We start from the raw sequence: 21,124 nt of genomic DNA on the forward strand, positions 1-21,124 counted from the left end.
CTATAAGAATATGTAGTCTATAAGAATATGTAGACTATAAGAATATGTAGTCTATAAGAATATGTAGACTATAAGAATATGTAGACTATAAGAATATGTTGAAGGCTATAAGAATATGTAGGCTATAAGAATATGTAGACTATAAGAATATGTTGGCTATAAGAATATGTAGACTATAAGAATATGTTGAAGGCTATAAGAATATGTAGACTATAAGAATATGTAGACTATAAGAATGTGTAGACTATAAGAATATGTAGACTATAAGAATATGTAGGCTATAAGAATATGTAGACTATAAGAATATGTAGACTATAAGAATATGTAGGCTATAAGAATATGTAGACTATAAGAATATGTAGACTATAAGAATATGTAGACTATAAGAATATGTAGGCTATAAGAATATGTAGACTATAAGAATATGTAGACTATAAGAATATGTAGACTATAAGAATATGTTGGCTATAAGAATATGTAGACTATAAGAATATGTAGACTATACGAATATGTAGACTATAAGAATATGTAGGCTATAAGAATATGTAGGCTATAAGAATATGTAGACTATAAGAATATGTAGACTATAAGAATATGTAGACTATAAGAATATGTAGACTATAAGAATATGTAGACTATAAGAATATGTAGACTATAAGAATATGTAGACTATAAGAATATGTAGACTATAAGAATATGTAGACTATAAGAATATGTAGACTATAAGAATATGTAGACTATAAGAATATGTTGACTATAAGAATATGTAGACTATAAGAATATGTTGGCTATAAGAATATGTAGGCTATAAGAATATGTAGACTATAAGAATATGTAGACTATAAGAATATGTAGACTATAAGAATATGTAGACTATAAGAATATGTAGGCTATAAGAATATGTAGGCTATAAGAATATGTAGACTATAAGAATATGTAGACTATAAGAATATGTTGAAGGCTATAAGAATATGTAGGCTATAAGAATATGTAGACTATAAGAATATGTTGGCTATAAGAATATGTAGACAGCTATCTGTATTGGGTGCAGATGACTGAACTTCTCACTTTTGTGTCTGTAGGTACACAGACAAGGAGGCATACAAAGGTATGTCAATTTGTATTGGCATGTTATGCAGATCACATTTACCATCCTCCTCCCTTACCTCTTCAATGAATATCCCATAGGCCTCTACATTACAACCATTATCAAAACAGCTTTTTCCCTTCACATTCAAGGTATGAATTCTGTTGTGTGCATGTTTTGTTAATCATCTGTATAATTAAAACCATTTGAATTCACAGACTTCACCCTCCCTACACCTCTGATGAATATAACAGGAAACCTGTTCGATCACAATGCACTGCAAATTCATTCTGGCTGTGGATACGGAGAACATCAACACATTAACATCAACACGCCCAGAGGATATATCCATCGGACTTGGGGCTCTGCTGGGAGTTTACCTCATTTAGATGTTATTATTCTGCTTTGCTACTAAAATCATAACACTGAGAACTAAAACATTGTGTTATTGTTGTGTGTATTGTTATCATTATTAATAATAGGAGACGGGGGGACGGGTAGATCTTTAAAAGGTTCTTTGAGGATCCTTTAAAAGGGGTTCTTTGAAGAACTTATAGGGGTTCCCCCACAGTTTCGATTTGAAGAACCCCCTAAAGGACACTCCAGGAACCTTTTTAGAGTGTACCAGTATCGCAATATCTTTTCCATGGCAAAAAAATGAAAAGATGAAGTAAAATAAAACTATTTGGTCCTTTAAAAACCTGCTGTATGTAAAATATTGTGTTATAGCTTGGAAAATAATTACATGTGACTCTAGATGACAACATAATGATGTTTGTTTCCAAAATTAGTGCTGATTAACTAAAAAGTTAAACCCGCTTTGTGTTTTCTTTTCTTCCCATGATGCTTATGGGTATTGCGATACTGATATCGTCCTGCCCCTAAGTAGCAGTACAATATGAAAGACCCCAGAATAAAATAACACTCTTCCATAATGAAACATTAATGTATTCACTGTTAATAATTCAAGCCTTGGTTGAAGCCCTGTTAGTCTGTGGTTGAAGCCCGGTTACTCTGTGGTTGAAGCCCTGTTAGTCTGTGGTTGAAGCCCTGTTACTCTGTGGTTAAAGCCCTGTTAGTCTGTGGTTGAAGCCCTGTTAGTCTGTGGTTGAAGCCCTGGTACTATGTGGTTGAAGCCCTGTTAGTCTGTGGTTGAAGGCCTGGTACTATGTGGTTGAAGCCCTGTTAGTCTGTGGTTGAAGCCCTGTTACTCTGTGGTTGAAGCCCTGGTACTCTGTGGTTGAAGCCCTGTTACTCTGTGGTTGAATCCCTGTTACTCTGTGGTTGAAGCCCTGTTAGTCTGTGGTTGAAGCCCTGTTACTCTGTGGTTGAAGCACTGTTACTCTGTGGTTGAAGCCCTGTTAGTCTGTGGTTGAAGCTCTGTTACTCTGTGGTTGAAGCCCTGGTACTCTGTGGTTGAAGCTCTGTTACTCTGTGGTTGAAGCCCTGTTAGTCTGTGTTTGAAGCCCTGTTAGTCTGTGGTTGAAGCCCTGGTACTCTGTGGTTGAAGCCCTGTTACTCTGTGGTTGAAGCCCTGTCACTCTGTGGTTGAAGCCCTGTTACTCTGTGGTTGAAGCCCTGGTACTCTGTGGTTGAAGCCCTGTTAGTCTGTGGTTGAAGCCCTGTTACTCTATGGTTGAATCCCTGTTACTCTGTGGTTGAAGCCCTGTTAGTCTGTGGTTGAAGCCCTGTTACTCTGTGGTTGAAGCCCTGTTACTCTGTGGTTGAAGCCCTGTTACTCTGTGGTTGAAGCCCTGTTACTCTGTGGTTGAAGCCCTGTTAAAAAGCTCTAAATAGTCTTTATCTGAAACCAAACCCTGATGTTTAAATTTACTTAGAAGGGAACTGAAATAATTTTGAACATTGGAGTGTCAACATGGGACTTCAAATGGAAACATTAATAACTGCCTGTTATTTAGTCCTATTCCATCTTGTTCCAGGAACCTTTGACACTGGTCCTCTCACCTGGTTCATGATGGAAGACTTGCGGCCTAGCCGGTTGTCAGGGAAACGGAAGCGGCTCTTCTTACTGCCGTCATCCGACTCGGACTTGACAAACTTCTCGCAGTCCCCCTTCTCCTCCCGCTGCGACTGCTCTTTCTGGCGCCACTTCTTCTTGCGGTTGCGCCGCTCCTTGGCGCTCTTGGAGCTGAGCTTGGACATCTCTGACGAGCTACAGGACAGGGTCCCCCCGCCGTCATCATCCCCTACGTCCTCCGACATGGTGCCTGCCGACGTCGCCATGGCGTTGGACTATCGCAAACCGCCACACCGGGAGAGAGAGTGAGAAAAACACCTGCGTGTCCATTCCCACTGAAATCTCATTCATACCTTACCCAAATACACAATGCATTTAGCTAGCTACGCAAAAATAGCAATCCTGCGTAGTTGTATCGAGATACAAATTGCGGGGCTGCATCTGCACTTGACTTACTTGGGAGTAAGTTGTGCAAGTTTGCTGTGCAAGTTTGCATATTTTTGCCAAGCAAGTACGCAGAACAGCCATTTTGCATAGCTTGGCTTCACAGACATGGCTTTTATCAGGCTAAACAGATTTAAACTTGCCATATGTGACAGACAGGGTTCCAACCCCAGTTTGCTGTGAGCCAAAAGAGTGCATTAGCCCGCTAAGCCAAAGCCTAGGCATTGACTCAGGAAGCCCATGCAAATCTTCAGGTCTCAGGCAAGGTTACTCACCTCCATCACAAACACAGTGAGGTATAGGAGCACGGTAACGAACACGGCTCCACTGTTTATATTAGACACAACAGATTTAAACCAAACAGACAGTCAAGGATAGGAGTGGAGTATAGTAAGCAAAGACAGTAAAGAGAGAAGCACATACAGTATACACAGACAGACAGACAGACAGACAGACAGACAGACAGACAGACAGACAGACAGACAGACAGACAGACAGACAGACAGACAGACAGACAGACACCGACAGAAGGAGAGACACAGACAGACAGACAGACAGACAGACAGAGACAGACAGACAGACAGACAGACAGACAGAGAGACAGACAGACACCGACAGAAGAAGAGACAGAGACAGAGACAGACAGACAGACAGACAGACAGACAGACAGACAGACAGACAGACAGACAGACAGACAGACAGACAGACAGACAGACAGACAGACAGACGAACAGAACAGACAGACGAACAGAACAGACAGACAGACAGACAGAACAGAACAGACAGAACAGACAGACAGACAGAACAGACAGACAGACAGAACAGAACAGAACAGAACAGAACAGACAGAACAGACAGAACAGACAGACAGAACAGACACTGACCTGTGCGGCCTCCTGCAGAGACAGTAACAACAAAGACAAAGAAACAAACACATATGACATATACAGTGTATGGTCACAAAGAATGCATCTGAAATGGCACCCCTTTCACTTGACATAGTGCACTACCTGGTCAAAAGTAGTGCACTATAAAGTCTGTCGGGGAAAAGGTCCCATAGACATGCTGAGACACAGAGACACTGGGGTACTGACCTGTGCAGCCTCCTGCTGGTTCTTGATCTGCTCCAGCATGGCTTTGAACTCCGCCTCTTTCTGCTCAGCCTCCTCCATGGTGGCCTGGTTCTGCTCCTCATAGGCCATGGCCACCACAGCCAGGATCAGATTGACCAGGTAGAAGGACCCCACGAAGATCACCAACACAAAGAAGATCATGTAGGTCTTCCCTGCTGCCCGCAGGGTCTGGGAGGGGGGAGAGAAGACAGCAGAGGGTCAGATACACTCATAGAAAAAAAAGGGTTGATTCCAGGTATAAATCCCCTTAGGGTTCCACGTCGAACCCTCTGTGGAAAGGGGTTTTACATGGAATCCAAAAGGGTTATACCTGGAAATAAAACACTGATATTTGACCTATACCCTCTGACCTCTAACCGAACAATCCTGTCGACCTTAGGGTCTGGAAGAGAACAGAGAGTACAGCAGAGTCAGACACTTGTCTCCCATCCAGTTCTCCAGAAGAGGTCGTCAAATGGTTCCCCCTCCTTTATCCAGGCCTTTATTACGATGATAACTGGGTCATATGACAGGGATGTGAGGTTCATATTGAGGTGGGGTTAGAGGGTAAAGGTCAAACGTTAAGAGGTCAGAGGTTATGTATCAGTTACTGAGTACTGTTGAACCTATCCAGGCTGTGTAGAAGTGTAGAATCTAAACGCTAGTGGCGGTACTGTAACACTTCCCCCACTTCAAACACAATAAATGTAATTTACATTCCTTTCTACTTACTAGAGTGTGATGATTACTCTAATTCCCTGTCATAGACATTATGTAAGCCGATAACAGTGAGGTGTAGAACTGATTTTACGCTAGGAATTGTTACTGGTTGTGCCTCAACACCAGAAGTACTTCCATGCACTGTTCCCAGTGTGTGTGTGTGTGTGTGTGTGTGTGTGTGTGTGTGTGTGTGTGTGTGTTAGGTTCCCAGCATGGGCACAACTTGGCATTATTTATCAAATGAAGCCTGGGCACCCCCATATCTGAATTTTAGTTTTCCATGAATAGTGCATTGGAAGCACACCCCACCAGACAGCTGGCTAACATAAGGCCAGTCCTTTCAGTGAGTTGCTATCCCCAGAGGAGAAACCATGAGACTCAAGCAGAGAGGAAGGAAAACAACCACTCTGAATGCTATTTGGAATTCCATCATTCCATGTACAGTGCCTTCGGAAAGTATTCAGAACCCTTGACTTTTCTCCATATTTTGTTGCGTTACAGCCTTATTCTAAAATGGATTCAATGAAACAATTTCCTCAGCAATCTACACACACCACCCCATAATGACAAAGCGAAAACAGGTTTGTAGAAATGTCCCATGGTTGCCAATGCATGTCAAAGCAAAAAAACAAGTTCCAAGACTAGATTGTGTCGAGGCACAGATCTGGGGAAGGGTACCAACATATGTATGCAGTATTAAAGGTTCCCAAGAACACAGTGGCCTCCATCATTATTAAATGGAAGAAGTTCGGGAGCACCAAGATTCTTCCCAGAGCTGGCCGCCAGGTCAATTTGAGCAATCTGGAGAGAAAGGCCTTGGTCAGGGAGGTGACCAAGAACCCAATGATCACTCTGACAGAACTCTAGAGTTCCTCCCTGGAGATGGGAGAACCTTCCAGAAGGACAACCATCTCTGCAGCACTCCACCAATTAGGCCTTTATGGTAGAGTGGCCAGACAGAAACCACTTCTCAGTAAAAGGCACATGATAGCCCGCTTGGAGTTTGCCAATATTCTCTGGTCTAATGAAACCAAGATTGAACTCTTGGCCTGAATGTCATACGTGACGTCTGGAGGAAACCGGGCACCATCGCTATGGTGAAGCATGGTGGTGGCAGCATCATGCTGTGGGGATGTTTTTCAGCGGCAGGGACTGGGATACTAGTCAGGATCGAGGCGAAGATAAACAGAGCAAACAGAGATCCTTGATGAAAACCGGCTCCAGAGCGCTCAGAACCTCAGAGTAGGGTGAAGATTCACCTTCCAACAGGACAACGACCCTAAGAAAACAGCCAAGGCAACACATGAGTGGCTTCAGGACAAGTCTCTGAATGTTCTTGAGTGGCCCAGTCAGAGCCCGGACTTGAACCTGATCAAACATCTTTGGAGAGACCTGAAAATAGCTGTGCAGCAACGCTCCCCATCCAACCTGACAGAGCTTGAGAGGATCTGCAGAGAAGAATGGGAGAAACTTCCCAAATACAGGTGTGCCAAGCTTGTAGCGTCATAACCCAAAATAATCAAGGCTGTAATCGCTGCAAAAGGTGCTTCAACAAAGTACTGAGTAAAGGGTCTGAATACTTATGTAAATGTGATATTTCAAGTTTTTTTTTAAATTACTAAAAAAAACGTTTTTGCTTTGTCATTATCCTCCCGGACACCCTAGACCCACTCCAATTCGCATACCGCCCCAGCAGATCCACAGATGACACAATCTCAATCGCACTTCACACTGCCCTTTCTCACCAGGACAAAAGGAACACCTATATGAGGATGCTGTTCATCGACTACAGCTCAGCGTTCAACACCATAGTACCCTCAAAGCTCATCACTAAGCTAAGGACCCTGAGACTAAACACCTCAATCTGCAACTGGATCCTGGACTTCCTGACTGGCCACCCCCAGGTGGTAAGAGTAGGCAACAATACGTCTGCCATGCTGATCCTGAACACTGGGGCCCCTCAGGGGTGTGTACTTCGTCCCCTCCTGTATTCCCTGTTCACCCACAACTGCGTGGCCAAACACGACTCCAACATCATCATTAAGTTTGCTGACGACACAACATTGGTAGGCCTGATCACCGACAACGATGAGATGGCCTATAGGGAGGAGGTCAGAGAACTGGGTTCCAGTGTGGTTCCAGGACAACAACCTCTCCCTCAATGTGAGCAAGACAAAGGAGCTGATTGTGGACTACAGGAAAAGGCGGGCCGAATAGGCCACCATTAACATCGACGGGGCTGTAGTGGAGTGGTTCGAGAGTCTCAAGTTCCTTGGTGTCCACCTCACCAACGAACTATCATGGTCCAAACATACCAAGACAGTCGTGAAGAGGGCGCGACAAAATCTTTCCCCCCTCAGGAGACTGAAAAGATTTGGCATGGGCCCCCAGATCCTCAAAAGGTTCTACAGCTGCACCATCGAGAGCATGGTTGCATCGCCGCCTGGTATGGCAACTGCTCGGCATCTGACTTTAAGGCACTACAGAGGGTAGTGCGAGTGGCCCAGTACATCACTGGGGCAAAGCTTCCTGCCATCCAGGACCTAGATAATAGGCGGTGTCAGAGGAAAGCCCATAAAAATGCTGATGTTCCAGATACTCAACTAGTCTAAAGTCTAACACAACGTGCCATTGGAACACAGGAGTGATGGTTGCTGATAATGGGCCTCTGTACGCCGATGTAGATATTACATAAAAAATAAGCCGTTTCCAGCTACAATAGTCATTTACAACATGAACAATGTCTACACTGTATTGCTGATCAATTTGATGTTATTTTAATGGACAAAAAAAATGCTTTTCTTTCAAAAACAAGGACATTTCTAAGTGACCCCAAACTTTTGAACAGTAGTGTAACTCAAAACCAAACCAACATATCCTTTGGTAAAACAACAAGCCTGTCTCACCAGCATAGATATTCAATATCATAGATAGAAGCCATGTATATAATACTGTATGTTCTATTTCATTCTGTGCTCACCAGCATGTAGAGGTTCTCCCAGAAGTCCTGTGTCATGAGTCTGAAGAGAGCCAGGAAAGCCCATCCAAAGCTGTCAAAGCTGGTGTAACCGTAATTTGGATTCCTGCCAGCTTTCATGCATGTGAAGCCTTCAGGGCAGCGGCTGGGGGGAGAGGAGAGGGCAATATTTACATACAAAAACAACATGGCTGCCGGATAGTACAGTTGTCTGGTTTAATGAAAGAATAAGAATAAGGCAGATAGACAGGCAGACACCGACAGAAGGAGAGACAGAGACAGAGACAGAGACAGACAGACAGACAGACAGACAGACAGACAGACAGACAGACAGACAGACACCGACAGAAGGAGAGACAGAGACAGAGACAGAGACAGACAGACAGACAGACAGACAGACAGACAGACAGACAGACAGACAGACAGACAGACAGACACCGACAGAAGGAGAGACAGAGACAGACAGACAGACAGACAGACAGACAGACAGACAGACACCGACAGAAGGAGAGACACAGACAGACAGACAGACAGACAGACAGACAGACAGACAGACAGACAGACAGACAGACAGACACCGACAGAAGGAGAGACACAGACAGACAGACAGACAGACAGACAGACAGACAGACAGACAGACAGACAGACAGACAGACAGAGACAGACAGACAGACAGACAGAGAGACAGACAGACACCGACAGAAGAAGAGACAGAGACAGAGACAGAGACAGACAGACAGACAGACAGGCATGAAGACGGAATTATTTCAATTTGAGGCGCGCTATATGGGGGTGAAAGACACCAAAAACACACTAAGGATTATGATGAGGAGACTGGTGGGAGGAGCCATTATAATGAGCCTGGCCTCCTATAGATCCTCCCACCAGCCTCCTCTGGTAAATAGCAAAGGATCATGGTCGATGTAGTTGTTTTCATCCTGCCTGAGAGACGCGCGCAAAGATCCCAGGCCGGCTCGTCTGTCTGTCTGTGTCAGCACGTGGTCCTGTGTGACTACAAATGTAGTAGTCAGAATGGATCACTATTTAATTAAATATCTAGATTTGTAGCGTGCTTGAAAATAATTCACTGTGGGGATCGAAATTCATCATAATATACTCATTTTAGAGTCCAAAACAGTCGTCTAGAAAACATCTTTGGACCATTCTGGAAATCATAATTTACATAGACTTTCTTGGGCAGACCAGGGTTTTGGCACAGCTTGGGCAGAGCTCGTTCAGCTCCAGAACGGACACCAGGGGCCTGTATACAACTCACCCAGAATCTGAACTGTTGCCACATAAAAGGGCATCCAATTGTCTAGGCAGGAAGTAGAAATTTTCTGGTGAAAGAAACACAACACACACATACAGAATAGCATCAGAATAACATTCCCTATCGGTCTTTTCTAATGGCCATTTAGGAGTAGGAGGCTAGACCTCTGCAGCTATGTAGATCAGTGGAGGCTGCTAAGTGGAGAACGGCTCATAATAATGGCTGGAACGGCGCGAATGGAATGGCATCAAACCATGTGTTTGATGTATTTGATACCATTCCACTGATTCCGCTCCAGCCATTACCACGAGCCCGTCCTCCCCAATTAAGGTCCCACCAACCTCCTGTGATGTAGAGGGATATAGGACAAACTTTCTCAGCAAATGGAAACATTTTTCTACGTTGTGCTCTTAAAAACACAACCCTGGTGTGTTTGACTGCGGCCAGGCTACGTACTGTCGTTATTGATGTATTCATTCCAGTCGAAGCCTATGCTGCCGTTGGCCAAGAAGTTCTCGGTGGAGTTGATTGGCCAAATCACGCATTTTTGTCGTAGGTTGCCCATGAAGAGCTGTAGTCCAATCAGAGCGAAGACACCGAGACAGAATACCGTGAGGATCATAACATCTGACAATTTCTTCACCGATTGTATTAGAGCACCGACAATGGTCTTCAGGCCTGGGGAGGGAGAAACACACACACACAGACGAACATTTGCACACACACAAACCAAAGAGATGATGCAGAAGGTTTGTATATGGGAGACGATCTTGGGGTTCCCAGACAAGGTGACTGTATTGCCTGTCTAATAAGTCCATGATCAAAGTACTGTACTTTTCTGTCTAATAAGGCCATGATCAAAGTACTGTACTGTATTGCCTGTTTAATAAGTCCATTACCAAAGTACTGTGCTATACTGTCTAATAAGTCCATTATCAAAGTACTGTGCTATACTGTCTAATAAGTCCATTATCAAAGTACTGTACTATACTGTCTAATAAGTCCATTACCAAAGTACTGTACTATACTGTCTAATAAGTCCATTACCAAAGTACTGTACTATACTGTCTAATAAGTCCATTACCAAAGTACTGTACTATACTGTCTGCTTTATGTCCATTCCTTCATCAACCAGTATACAACTTACAGTATATTGTGCGATGGGATGGATTGTCCCGAGTATCCATTATAACACGCACATTAAACCCTTATGCCTGAGTTGGGTATTTAATAATACAATACAAATTGATGTGTCATCAGTATATAGCATGTACCTGTACACTGAGTATACAAAACATCAAGAACACCTGTTCTTTCCATGACATAAGACAATTGAGACATGGATTGTGTATGTGTCCCATTCTGAGGGTGAATGGGCAAGACAAAATATTGAAGTGCCTTTGAACGGGGTATGGTAGTAGGTAATGTTTCCTCTAAACTGAGTGCTTGCTTTAGTGAGCAGCTCCCCTCGGACTGCCGGTGCAGAAGCAATATGAGATCAAACTTCACTCAATTTTCTACAGTTTTCCCCTTTAGTTAACACTACCAAAGTTTCACCTCACTGTGGGAATTGTGATTGAATCAACGCAATATTAGCCGCGTTCAATGTAATATACCGAAATAAAACAAACTATGCAAGATTTAGTATGCAAAACTAATTGTGCAAGTGATTTTCTCGTAGGCAGAGCGGATTGGTGTATGATTCTATTGCATTGACAGCACAACTCATGATGTACTCTATACGGTGCGCCATAACCAATCAGAGCAGCAGTAGGCCTATATGCAAATAGCCATTGCCATATTTGGATCTGTGCCATTCACTTTGAACTGGACTATGTTTAGGCTACAGTATGAGTGGTCTTGAGTAGATGTGTTTGTGTTAAGATCAAAGTGAGAGCTGCATGGAGCGATGTGTGCACATTTGTTCACATTATTTGCTAGTTAGTCAATTATTAGCCCAGTTATAGATCATTTGTAGTCAACAATGGGGGAGTGATTACTTCCTACAAGAGCACAAAACATATACATTTCTATCACTCTTTAAATAGCCAGTTGTGAGCCAAAGAGATAAGTAGCCAATAGGCAGACGGTAGCATAATTTGTCTGATTCTCTGTAATAATAATGAATTAGATTTTGTAAAGTGGTTTCTTGCACCAGTTTATTTATATTTAACGAGGCAAGTCAGTTAAGATCAAATTCTTATTTACAATGACGGCCTAGGAACAGTGCCTTAACTGCCTTGTTGAGAGGCTGATTTGACCTTGTCAGGTCAGGGATTCGATCTTAGCAACCTTTCGGTTACTGGCCCAACGCTCTAACCACTAGGCTACCTGCCGCCTTAATGTACTTATCTATTTTTAGTGTATGCAACATGATGGACTGACTGGTTTAAATGTGTATGATGTGAGAAACTATGTGTATGTGATCCTTTTAATGGGAGGCGAAGACAAAGAAAAATGTCCATCCTGGATGGACAATAAAGTTTTATTCTATTCTGTCAAACACAACATTTTCAGTCCCCTCCTTGTCTGAAGGACAAGTGGATAAACAGGTTCATGTCCAGCCCTGCATGTTTTTTTTCTTCAAAAGTCTCATGGAATGTAGGCCTATATTGAACACCACACATTGGCTGCTACTGTAGGCTGATAGAAAAGCTAATTCCATGTTAAAATGTGATGGGATTATGCATTATGATCAAATGGCCACAGTAGCCAACATGACCACTTTTAAAACTATCACAACATTCAAGTTTGCGCTCAGCAGACCCAGACTCAGTGTAGAAAAAAAATCTAGGGAACATTGGTAGTAGGTGCCAGGTGCACTGGTTTGTGTCAAGAACTGCAACGCTGCTGGGTTTTTCACGCTCAACATTTTTCCATGTGTATCAAGAACGCTCTACCACCCAAAGGACATCCAGCCAACTTAAAACAACTGTGGGAAGCATTGGAGTCAACATGGGCCAGCATCCCTGTGGAACGCTTTAGCCACCTTGTAGAGTCCATGCCCCGACCAATTGAGGCTGTTCTGAGGGGAAAAGAGGGGGTCAATAGTAGGAAGGTGTTCCTAATGTTTGGTATACTCTGTGTATATATCAAACAAGGAAAAATTGTCTACAAAAAGTAAAACCTTGTAGTGGGTTGGAAAGCTGACATTTGATATCTTACATTTAAATAACATTAATGTAAATAACGTAAAAATGTATATTTCATTAGTTAAAAACAGTACAACTTCAGACAAATTTCAACAACTGTTTACATATAAACCATTTTATAATACAAATATGAACAATAAATATCCAAAAGCCATCCCCTCTGTTTAGAGGTTTAGTAATGAGACACTCACTGACTGTATACAGTTAGTTGATATGCCACTACTGAACCAGGAAGAAATCTATTAGTATCACTGGCTGTATACAGTTAGTTGATATGCCACTACTGAACCAGGAAGAGATCTATTAGTATCACTGACTGTATACAGTTAGTTGATATGCCACTACTGAACTAGGAAGAGATCTATTAGTATCACTGACTGTATACAGATAGTTGATATGCCACTACTGAACTAGGAAGAGATCTATTAGTATCACTGGCTGTATACAGTTAGTTGATATGCCACTACTGAACCAGGAAGAGATCTATTAGTATCACTGGCTGTATACAGTTAGTTGATATGCCACTACTGAACCAGGAAGAGATCTATTAGTATCACTGGCTGTATACAGTTAGTTGATATGCCACTACTGAACCAGGAAGAAATCTATTAGTATCACTGGCTGTATACAGTTAGTTGATATGCTACTACTGAACCAGGAAGAGATCTATTAGTATCACTGACTGTATACAGTTAGTTGATATGCCACTACTGAACCAGGAAGAGATCTATTAGTATCACTTGCTGTATGCAGTTAAGAAAAACATGTAAAAAACATATCACTACTGAACCAGGACGAGACGTATAGTATCTCGCCTTGCAAAATATTTCCTCTATGTTGCCAGTATGGCCAGTGACGGATTACAGCTAAACCAGAAGGGGAGGACTCCAGGAAACTGAACAGTGAGAGGGCAATCCGTAAGAAAGAAAGGAAGTAATCACAGCAGTACAACGAGGGGATATGATAAGAGGTCAGAGGTTCAGGCAGGCAGGGGGTAGAAACCAATGACATGCAGGCTGAACAGAAACCATTCAATGCCACCGCCACTCTGGGGCCTTTTCCTCTCATACCTGTCATTAGGTTAAAGCACAAACTCGAACCTCATCTTACCCCAACTCTACTACAGCCAGACTCTTACCCCAACTCTACTACAGCCAGACTCTTACCCCAACTCTACTACAGCCAGACTCTTACCCCAACTCTACTACAGCCAGACTCTTACCCCAACTCTACTACAGCCAGACTCTTACCCCAACTCTACTACAGCCAGACTCTTACCCCAACCCTGCTACAGCCAGACTCTTACCCCAACCCTGCTACAGCCAGACTCTTACCCCAACCCTACTACAGCCAGACTCTTACCCCAACCCTACTACAATCAGACTCTTACCCCATCCCTATTACAGCCAGACTCTTACCCCAACCCTACTATAGCAAGACTCTTACCCCAACTCTACTACAGCCAGGCTCTTACCCCAACCCTACTATAGCCAGACTCTTACCCCAACCCTACTACAGCCAGACTCTTACCCCAATCCTACTACAGCCAGACTCTTACCCCAACCCTACGACAGCCAGACTCTTACCCCAACCCTACTACAGTCAGACTCTCACCTCATCTTACCCCAACCCTGCTACAGCCAGACTCTTACCTCATCTTACCCCAACCCTACTACAGCCAGACTCTTACCCCAACCCTACTACAGCCAGACTCTTACCCCAACCCTGCTACAGTCAGACTCTTACCCCAACCCTACTACAGCCAGACTCTTACCCCAACCCTGCTACAGTCAGACTCTCACCTCATCTTACCCCAACCCTGCTACAGCCAGACTCTCACCTCATCTTACCCCAACCCTACTACAGTCAGACTCTTACCCCAACCCTACTACAGCCAGACTCTTACTCCAACCCTACTACAGCCAGACTCTTACTCCAACCCTACTACAGCCAGACTCTTACCCCAACCCTGCTACAGCCAGACTCTTACCTCATCTTACCCCAACCCTACTACAGCCAGACTCTTACCCCAACCCTACTACAGCCAGACTCTTACCTCATCTTACCCCAACCCTGCTACAGCCAGACTCTTACCCCAACCCTGCTACAGCCAGACTCTTACCCCAACCCTACTACAGCCAGACTCTCACCTCATCTTACCCCAACCCTACTACAGCCAGACTCTTACACCCAACCCTACTACAGTCAGACTCTTACCCCAACCCTGCTACAGCCAGACTCTTACCCCAACCCTGCTACAGCCAGACTCTCACCTCATCTTACCCCAACCCTACTACAGCCAGACTCTTACCCCAACCCTACTACAGCCAGACTCTTACCCCAACCCTGCTACAGCCAGACTCTTACCTCATTTTACCCCAACCCTACTACAGTCAGACTCTCACCTCATCTTACCCCAACCCTACTACAGCCAGACTCTTACCCCAACCCTGCTACAGCCAGACTCTTACCCTAACCCTGCTACAGCCAGACTCTTACCTCATTTTACCCCAACCCTACTACAGTCAGACTCTCACCTCATCTTACCCCAACCCTACTACAGCCAGACTCTTACCCCAACCCTGCTACAGCCAGACTCTTACCCCAACCCTGCTACAGCCAGACTCTTACCCCAACCCTACTACAGTCAGACTCTCACCTCATCTTACCCCAACCCTACTACAGCCAGACTCTTACCCCAACCCTGCTACAGCCAGACTCTTACCTCATATTACCCCAACCCTGCTACAGCCAGACTCTTACCTCACCAAACATTTCTAGAAACAGAATGTCTCTCACACATGTCCCTCTGCAGGCTTGGCCTACACCTCTTCTTGTATAATATGGTCCCAACTTAACTTAGACCTCTAGGAAGCTGACTAGTGACGGAAAAATGTACCATTAGTGAGGTGTCATGCAACTAATCAATATATCGTTGAAATAATAAGAAACAATCTCTTCTATATTTTCAGTGACACTACAGAGTGAATTTACCTTATACATTATAAACATCAAGGATTGACATGTATTGACTATAATCCGGACAGGGTTTAGAGAGTAATCCCTTTTTCTTTTTGACACCTCCCTGTTTTGACTTCTCATGAGTTGTCAATTACAACAGATTCCCAAGGAAATATGTCCGTCAAAATGAGAGAAACCCACAGTCTGTCTTTCTGTGAGAAGAAAAATAACTCTGTGAGTAAAACATGTTGAAGTGATGTCATTACAACCTGAAACGGTTCATCATTATGTCATTTCATCATTATGTCATCATGATGTCACTTCAACCAGTTTTGCCCAGCTTTGCCAGCTGGGGACCAGAACCATAGCTGACCATCCTTCCGTGCTTAATTTGAGCAGGATCAGGTGAAAATCTCCCCCTGCCAGAATTCTCCCCCCCCTTCACGTTCTTCATTGTTGCGACTTGCTTGCTAGTTGAGATTTCTGCTCTTCACTCCGTTGACAGTTTAGTCTACATTTCACTGATCTTAGTAGCAGAAATCATTTTTGTTTGGCAGTTTTCGGTTTGGCTATTTGTTTCAAGTGTATGTGGCGGTTCTAGCTTGTATGGCCCCTGAGTGAACCCCTCCATCAGCGCCCGCGCCTGCCCCCACCCTTGGCAAGATGCCGCCCTGGGCGGTTGCCCATGTCGCACATACCTAAATCCGCTACTGATTTTGTATTAGTCTATAAATAAATCTCTTTGCCAAAATTCGTCATCTCTCCCATGTCTTATTCGACTAGTATTTTTGAAAGTGTAAGGATAACAATTCAACCATAGTTGTTCTGAAATGTTTATTGCTTGCCAACATTTTACTCCCTCCTCTATGTTTATTAATATAACACACATACAATAATTATTCATTTCAGTCACCTATCCTGAGGTGAAGTTTGTTCTATAGAAACTATTTGACTCTGTTGTGTGCCACAGAAAGTATTTGACTCTAGCTACAAAATGAAGGAAATTAGAAGGGGGGGGGATTCTGGCAGGGGGGAGATTTTCGGCATAACACCGGCACCTCTATGCGAGAGAAGAAAAAATTGCTGTTTGCAAAGTAAAAATTCTAACAAAAGCGATCAGTGTTCATTCGAGTTGCCTCCTCATTAACATAATGTGAAAATGTAGATTTTCAGCCCACACCTGATATTCTAAGTTGGGCCGGCTCGGGTTAATGGTTTGTGCAACATTATAGCCTATGCTTGAGACCAATGTGTGGCCGTTGATGTGGTGAAAGACAGAAGAGCGCCTGTATCTCTCTCAGAACTAGAATGACATTTACTTTCTATGATCGCTCTCCCTCTCTCTGCTAGACATGAGCCTGCACCTCTCATCTCTCCAGGGTTGCACTTCATCATTTATTTCCTTATAGAATCATAGCCGCTGCAGAAGCAGAACCCCTCTCTCGCGCTCACTTTTTGTTCTGGAACCTCCCGATTTACAACTTAAGCACTACCATCCTTCATATACCATATCATGTACTGTATGTATATTGAAATACATTTGCCAGAGTTATAGAATAACTGCTGTCTGTTCAGAAAGAAATGACATCATTTATAATACTACACCAGAAGTAGGTCCATCATTTATAATACTACACCAGAAGTAGGTCCATCATTTAGCCACAGAGGACCAATAGCTGTTTACAAAAATTGCCTCGTTTTGGACTGTGTTCACTCAGCTCAATCCCAAAGCATATAGCCTGGGAACGAGCTGCAAATCTGTCAGTGAACAGCATGCAGCCGGAACAAGCCTCACGTAATATTTCAAACACAATCGCGGTTGGAAAATACAGGTTGGAAAATACAGGTTGGAAAGCAAATGGCTCCTGCTTAAAAGAGAAGACTTGAATCCTACTGTAGGCTACCAAAATATTAAATCAACTTCCAAATAGGCCGATTGATCGAACGTTGTTTTACAAAGTAAAACAAGAGATAGGCTTTTGGGACGAGCGCATCGGCCATCGCTGGTGAGTCAGCTGCTCATCATTGGGTGAGTCAGCTGCTCATCATTGGGTGAGTCAGCTGCTCATCATTGGGTGAGTCAGCTGCTCATCATTGGGTGAGTCAGCTGCTCATCATTGGGTGAGTCAGCTGCTCATCATTGGGTGAGTCAGCTGCTCATCATTGGGTGAGTCAGCTGCTCATCATTGGGTGAGTCAGCTGCTCATCATTGGGTGAGTCAGCTGCTCATCATTGGGTGAGTCAGCTGCTCATCATTGGGTGAGTCAGCTGCTCATCATTGGGTGAGTCAGTGAAACTGGAAAGCTTTTCTAGGACTCAACACAAGGTCGTTTTTATTGATCTCAGATTCTTAGTTTGTCAGTATCAAAGTAAACTGTAATTTCAATCATTTGTGAGGTATTAAAAATATTCAGCTAAACTCTCCAAGTCATATAAAATGACTGAACTGAATGAAATGTGTTTGTGAAAGGTCAAATTCTTCCCAGACCCAAGTAAAAAAAAACTCATGTGTGCAACTTCTGTAAGCACCTCTCCTCTGATGCTCTACGGCACTACACAAAAGCAATGATATGTGTGCACTGCTTTATTAGCAAGGTGATTTATTGTTGATTCACTGTGGTACCGCAGAGCCCCCTAGGTCACCCCTCTCTCGCGCTCACTTTTTGTTCTGGAACCTCCCGATTTACAACTTAAGCACTACCATCCTTCATATCATGTACTGTATGTACTGTATGAACTGTATGTGTTGACTCAAGTAAAGGTTAGTGGCTCATTCAGTCACCCCATCAGCATTCTAGAAAGTTCTAGAATGCCAGCGGAAAATATGTGTTCTATTTTCTGTTCAAGTCGGTCATTATAATGAAAAGTTAACCATCAACATGAACAAAACAACAAACGGAAACGGGCAAAACAAACGTTTTCAATGCCATCTTTCATCACTCAAGCTTTTTAGCAGGCTAATACTGTAAAGCAAGTCACTCAAAAGCATCATGCAGCATAAAATATGTCCACAAACTAGGCTTGGCAGTCTTCATCAATAATGAATAAGTATATTCTGTGGGATGCCAGTAAGAGCTATGTCAGTTCCCAGCTGAGCGTCAACATACTCTACGTTTCTTCTTTAACTCAGACGTATAGAGTCAAATTCATTCATTTGCATCCTTTTTACCCCGTAATAAATAATGTTAATTTATTTAGTTAATTGTACCCTCTCTTCCAATCCAATTACCTAGTTATTTTTGGATATGAATAATTATCTCCATCTTTTGAAAACCTTGCAAGAGCCTGGAGGCTTTTTCCAATGATAAAAGTACTATGGATGAGCTATACTGTAGATGTCTCAACAGTCTTTGTCAAAGTGTGCAGTACAGTGAATCAGGAAAGGTTGGTTAATTATAAGCTATTCCTTATGGTCAGCTAAAGAAAAATGAATCCCATAATTAATCAACATATATTTGACTTTGTCTCTGGTGATAATCTATTGATGTGCTATCATACTGCTACTGTCAGTGTCCTTTTCTTTAGTGGGGCTTCTGCTATTGCCCATTCCAATGAATAGACATAGACAGTGGCTTACAGCTATTTCCGAGGAGAATCACAGCTGCCTTTAGGATGAGACTTCTACTGGGGCAGAAGAGAGACACTTTGGAAGAACCTGGAGTAGACTGCAAAGCCTATCAAAAATGTATCAGTACCATTTTTGATAAATTTGGAGGAAAAAATAAATTCAACAAATATTATTTCCAATTCTTTTTTTTGTGAGTGCTTAAAAATGATAATAAAAATGATAATAATAATATTAGTGAGTATAATAAAAGTAAAAGGGTGTGATATAAACATCAGCTTTAGTGTTTAAACTGAATCTCACCTGGTATGACAGAGATAGTTTTCAATGCTCGGAGAACTCTGAATGTTCTCAACGCAGAGACATTGCCCAGGTCCACAAACTCTGTTATATATCTGTAAACAGGGGAAGGACCACACACAAACAAACACCAGTGACAAAAACACACGCGCAAAAGCACCACAACACCACCACCACGCACGCACTCAACCAGGAAGTAACCACAACGCCACTCACAGAGCCTGTCCACGGAGGGGGAGTAAAGGATAAATAAAATAAAAAATAGGACCCACGACACATCGACCCCCATCCTGTCTTACCTGGAATTACAGAAAATAGTTTTCAATGCCCTCAACACTCTGAACATACGCAGAGCTGAGACATTACCTAGGTTTACAAACTCTGTTATACACCTGCAGAATCAAATACAAGTTACAAACTGTTATTGACACACATGATATAAGACGAATGTAGTGGTTGAACAGAAACACTTCTTGAAGTTAAAGATATTTAAGGTCCACTTCGTAAAATGCTGAACTAGTTCTACGCAACATCAAAAACATGGTGGCCTTAGAGTTAGTTATAGTTATAGTTAGTTTGCCAACATGTAATGTAATGTGTTAGTAAATATACATCTATATCATGTCAAATCCAACATGGTAAGATGAAGCCTTGATCAGAATCCTAAGGTCTCCAGCAAACTGAAAGAGAAAAATGGAGAGTGAGCGAGAGAGACAGATAAAGAGAGACGGAGGAAAAGAGAAAGAGAGAGATAAAGAGAGAGGGAGGAAAAGAGAAAGAGAGAGATAAAGAGAGAGGGAGGAAAAGAGAGGGAGAGACAGAAAGAGGGAGGAAAAGAGAAAGAGAGAGATAAAGAGAGAGGGAGGAAAAGAGAGAGGGAGACAGATAGAGGGAGGAAAAGAGAGGGAGAGACAGAAAGAGGGAGGAAAAGAGAAAGAGAGAGATAAAGAGAGAGGGAGGAAAAGAGAGAGAGAGACAGAAAGAGGGAGGAAAAGAGAAAGAGAGAGATAAAGAGAGAGGGAGGAAAAGAGAGAGAGAGACAGAAAGAGAGACGGAGGAAAAGAGAAAGAGAGAGATAAAGAGAGAGGGAGGAAAAGAGAGGGAGAGAGATAAAGAGAGAAGGAGGAAAAGAGAGAGAGAGATAAGCAGGAACAGTTAGGAACCCTATGAAAACACCTGATTGAGCCCCCCTTCAAAGAAAGAAAGAAAGAAAGAAAGAAAGAAAGCCTGGACAATTCTGGACAGTATCAATACCTTTAGACTTATTAACGCTCTATTTATCAATTATCCCACACCATAATATTAATACTTAATCTGTTTTATAAGAATGAACAGGTATGTATCTCTAGGACTCTCATACTTACGCCATAGAAATGACCATGAAATCCAGCCAGTTCCAGGGATCCCTTAGGAATGTAAACCCATCTATACAGAATCCTCGAGCAACGACTTTTACAAGACATTCAAATGTATAAATCCCTGTGAATGTGTACCTGGATGACAGAAGCATGGAACATGATCAGAATGAGCAATTTACTATTTCAAATCCAAGAAG

The 21,124-nt window shown here is 42.9% G+C and overlaps 1 protein-coding gene across 7 annotated transcripts in view; it reads right to left on the reverse strand.

The window, feature by feature from the left end:
- The window catches only part of LOC110532733 (sodium channel protein type 8 subunit alpha), a 108,964-nt gene that overhangs the window by 61,828 nt on the left and 26,012 nt on the right, over positions 1 to 21,124 (reverse strand). For 4 of the 7 annotated variants that reach the window (XM_036988797.1, XM_036988799.1, XM_036988793.1 and 1 more), the window contains exons 5-12: positions 20,934 to 21,062; positions 19,573 to 19,664; positions 10,048 to 10,269; positions 9,595 to 9,658; positions 8,322 to 8,463; positions 4,604 to 4,810; positions 4,394 to 4,405; positions 3,053 to 3,340 (exon numbers count right to left, since the gene is read on the reverse strand). In XM_036988797.1, the coding sequence (XP_036844692.1) occupies positions 3,053 to 3,340; positions 4,394 to 4,405; positions 4,604 to 4,810; positions 8,322 to 8,463; positions 9,595 to 9,658; positions 10,048 to 10,269; positions 19,573 to 19,664; positions 20,934 to 21,062 (1,156 nt within the window). The remainder of the gene's footprint in view (positions 1 to 3,052; positions 3,341 to 4,393; positions 4,406 to 4,603; positions 4,811 to 8,321; positions 8,464 to 9,594; positions 9,659 to 10,047; positions 10,270 to 19,572; positions 19,665 to 20,933; positions 21,063 to 21,124) is intronic. The other 3 variants (XM_036988796.1, XM_036988800.1, XM_036988798.1) reach the window with 1 other exon arrangement.

The sequence above is a fragment of the Oncorhynchus mykiss genome, chromosome 9, assembly GCF_013265735.2.
Source record: "Oncorhynchus mykiss isolate Arlee chromosome 9, USDA_OmykA_1.1, whole genome shotgun sequence".
NCBI classification, from domain to species: Eukaryota; Metazoa; Chordata; class Actinopteri; order Salmoniformes; family Salmonidae; genus Oncorhynchus; species Oncorhynchus mykiss.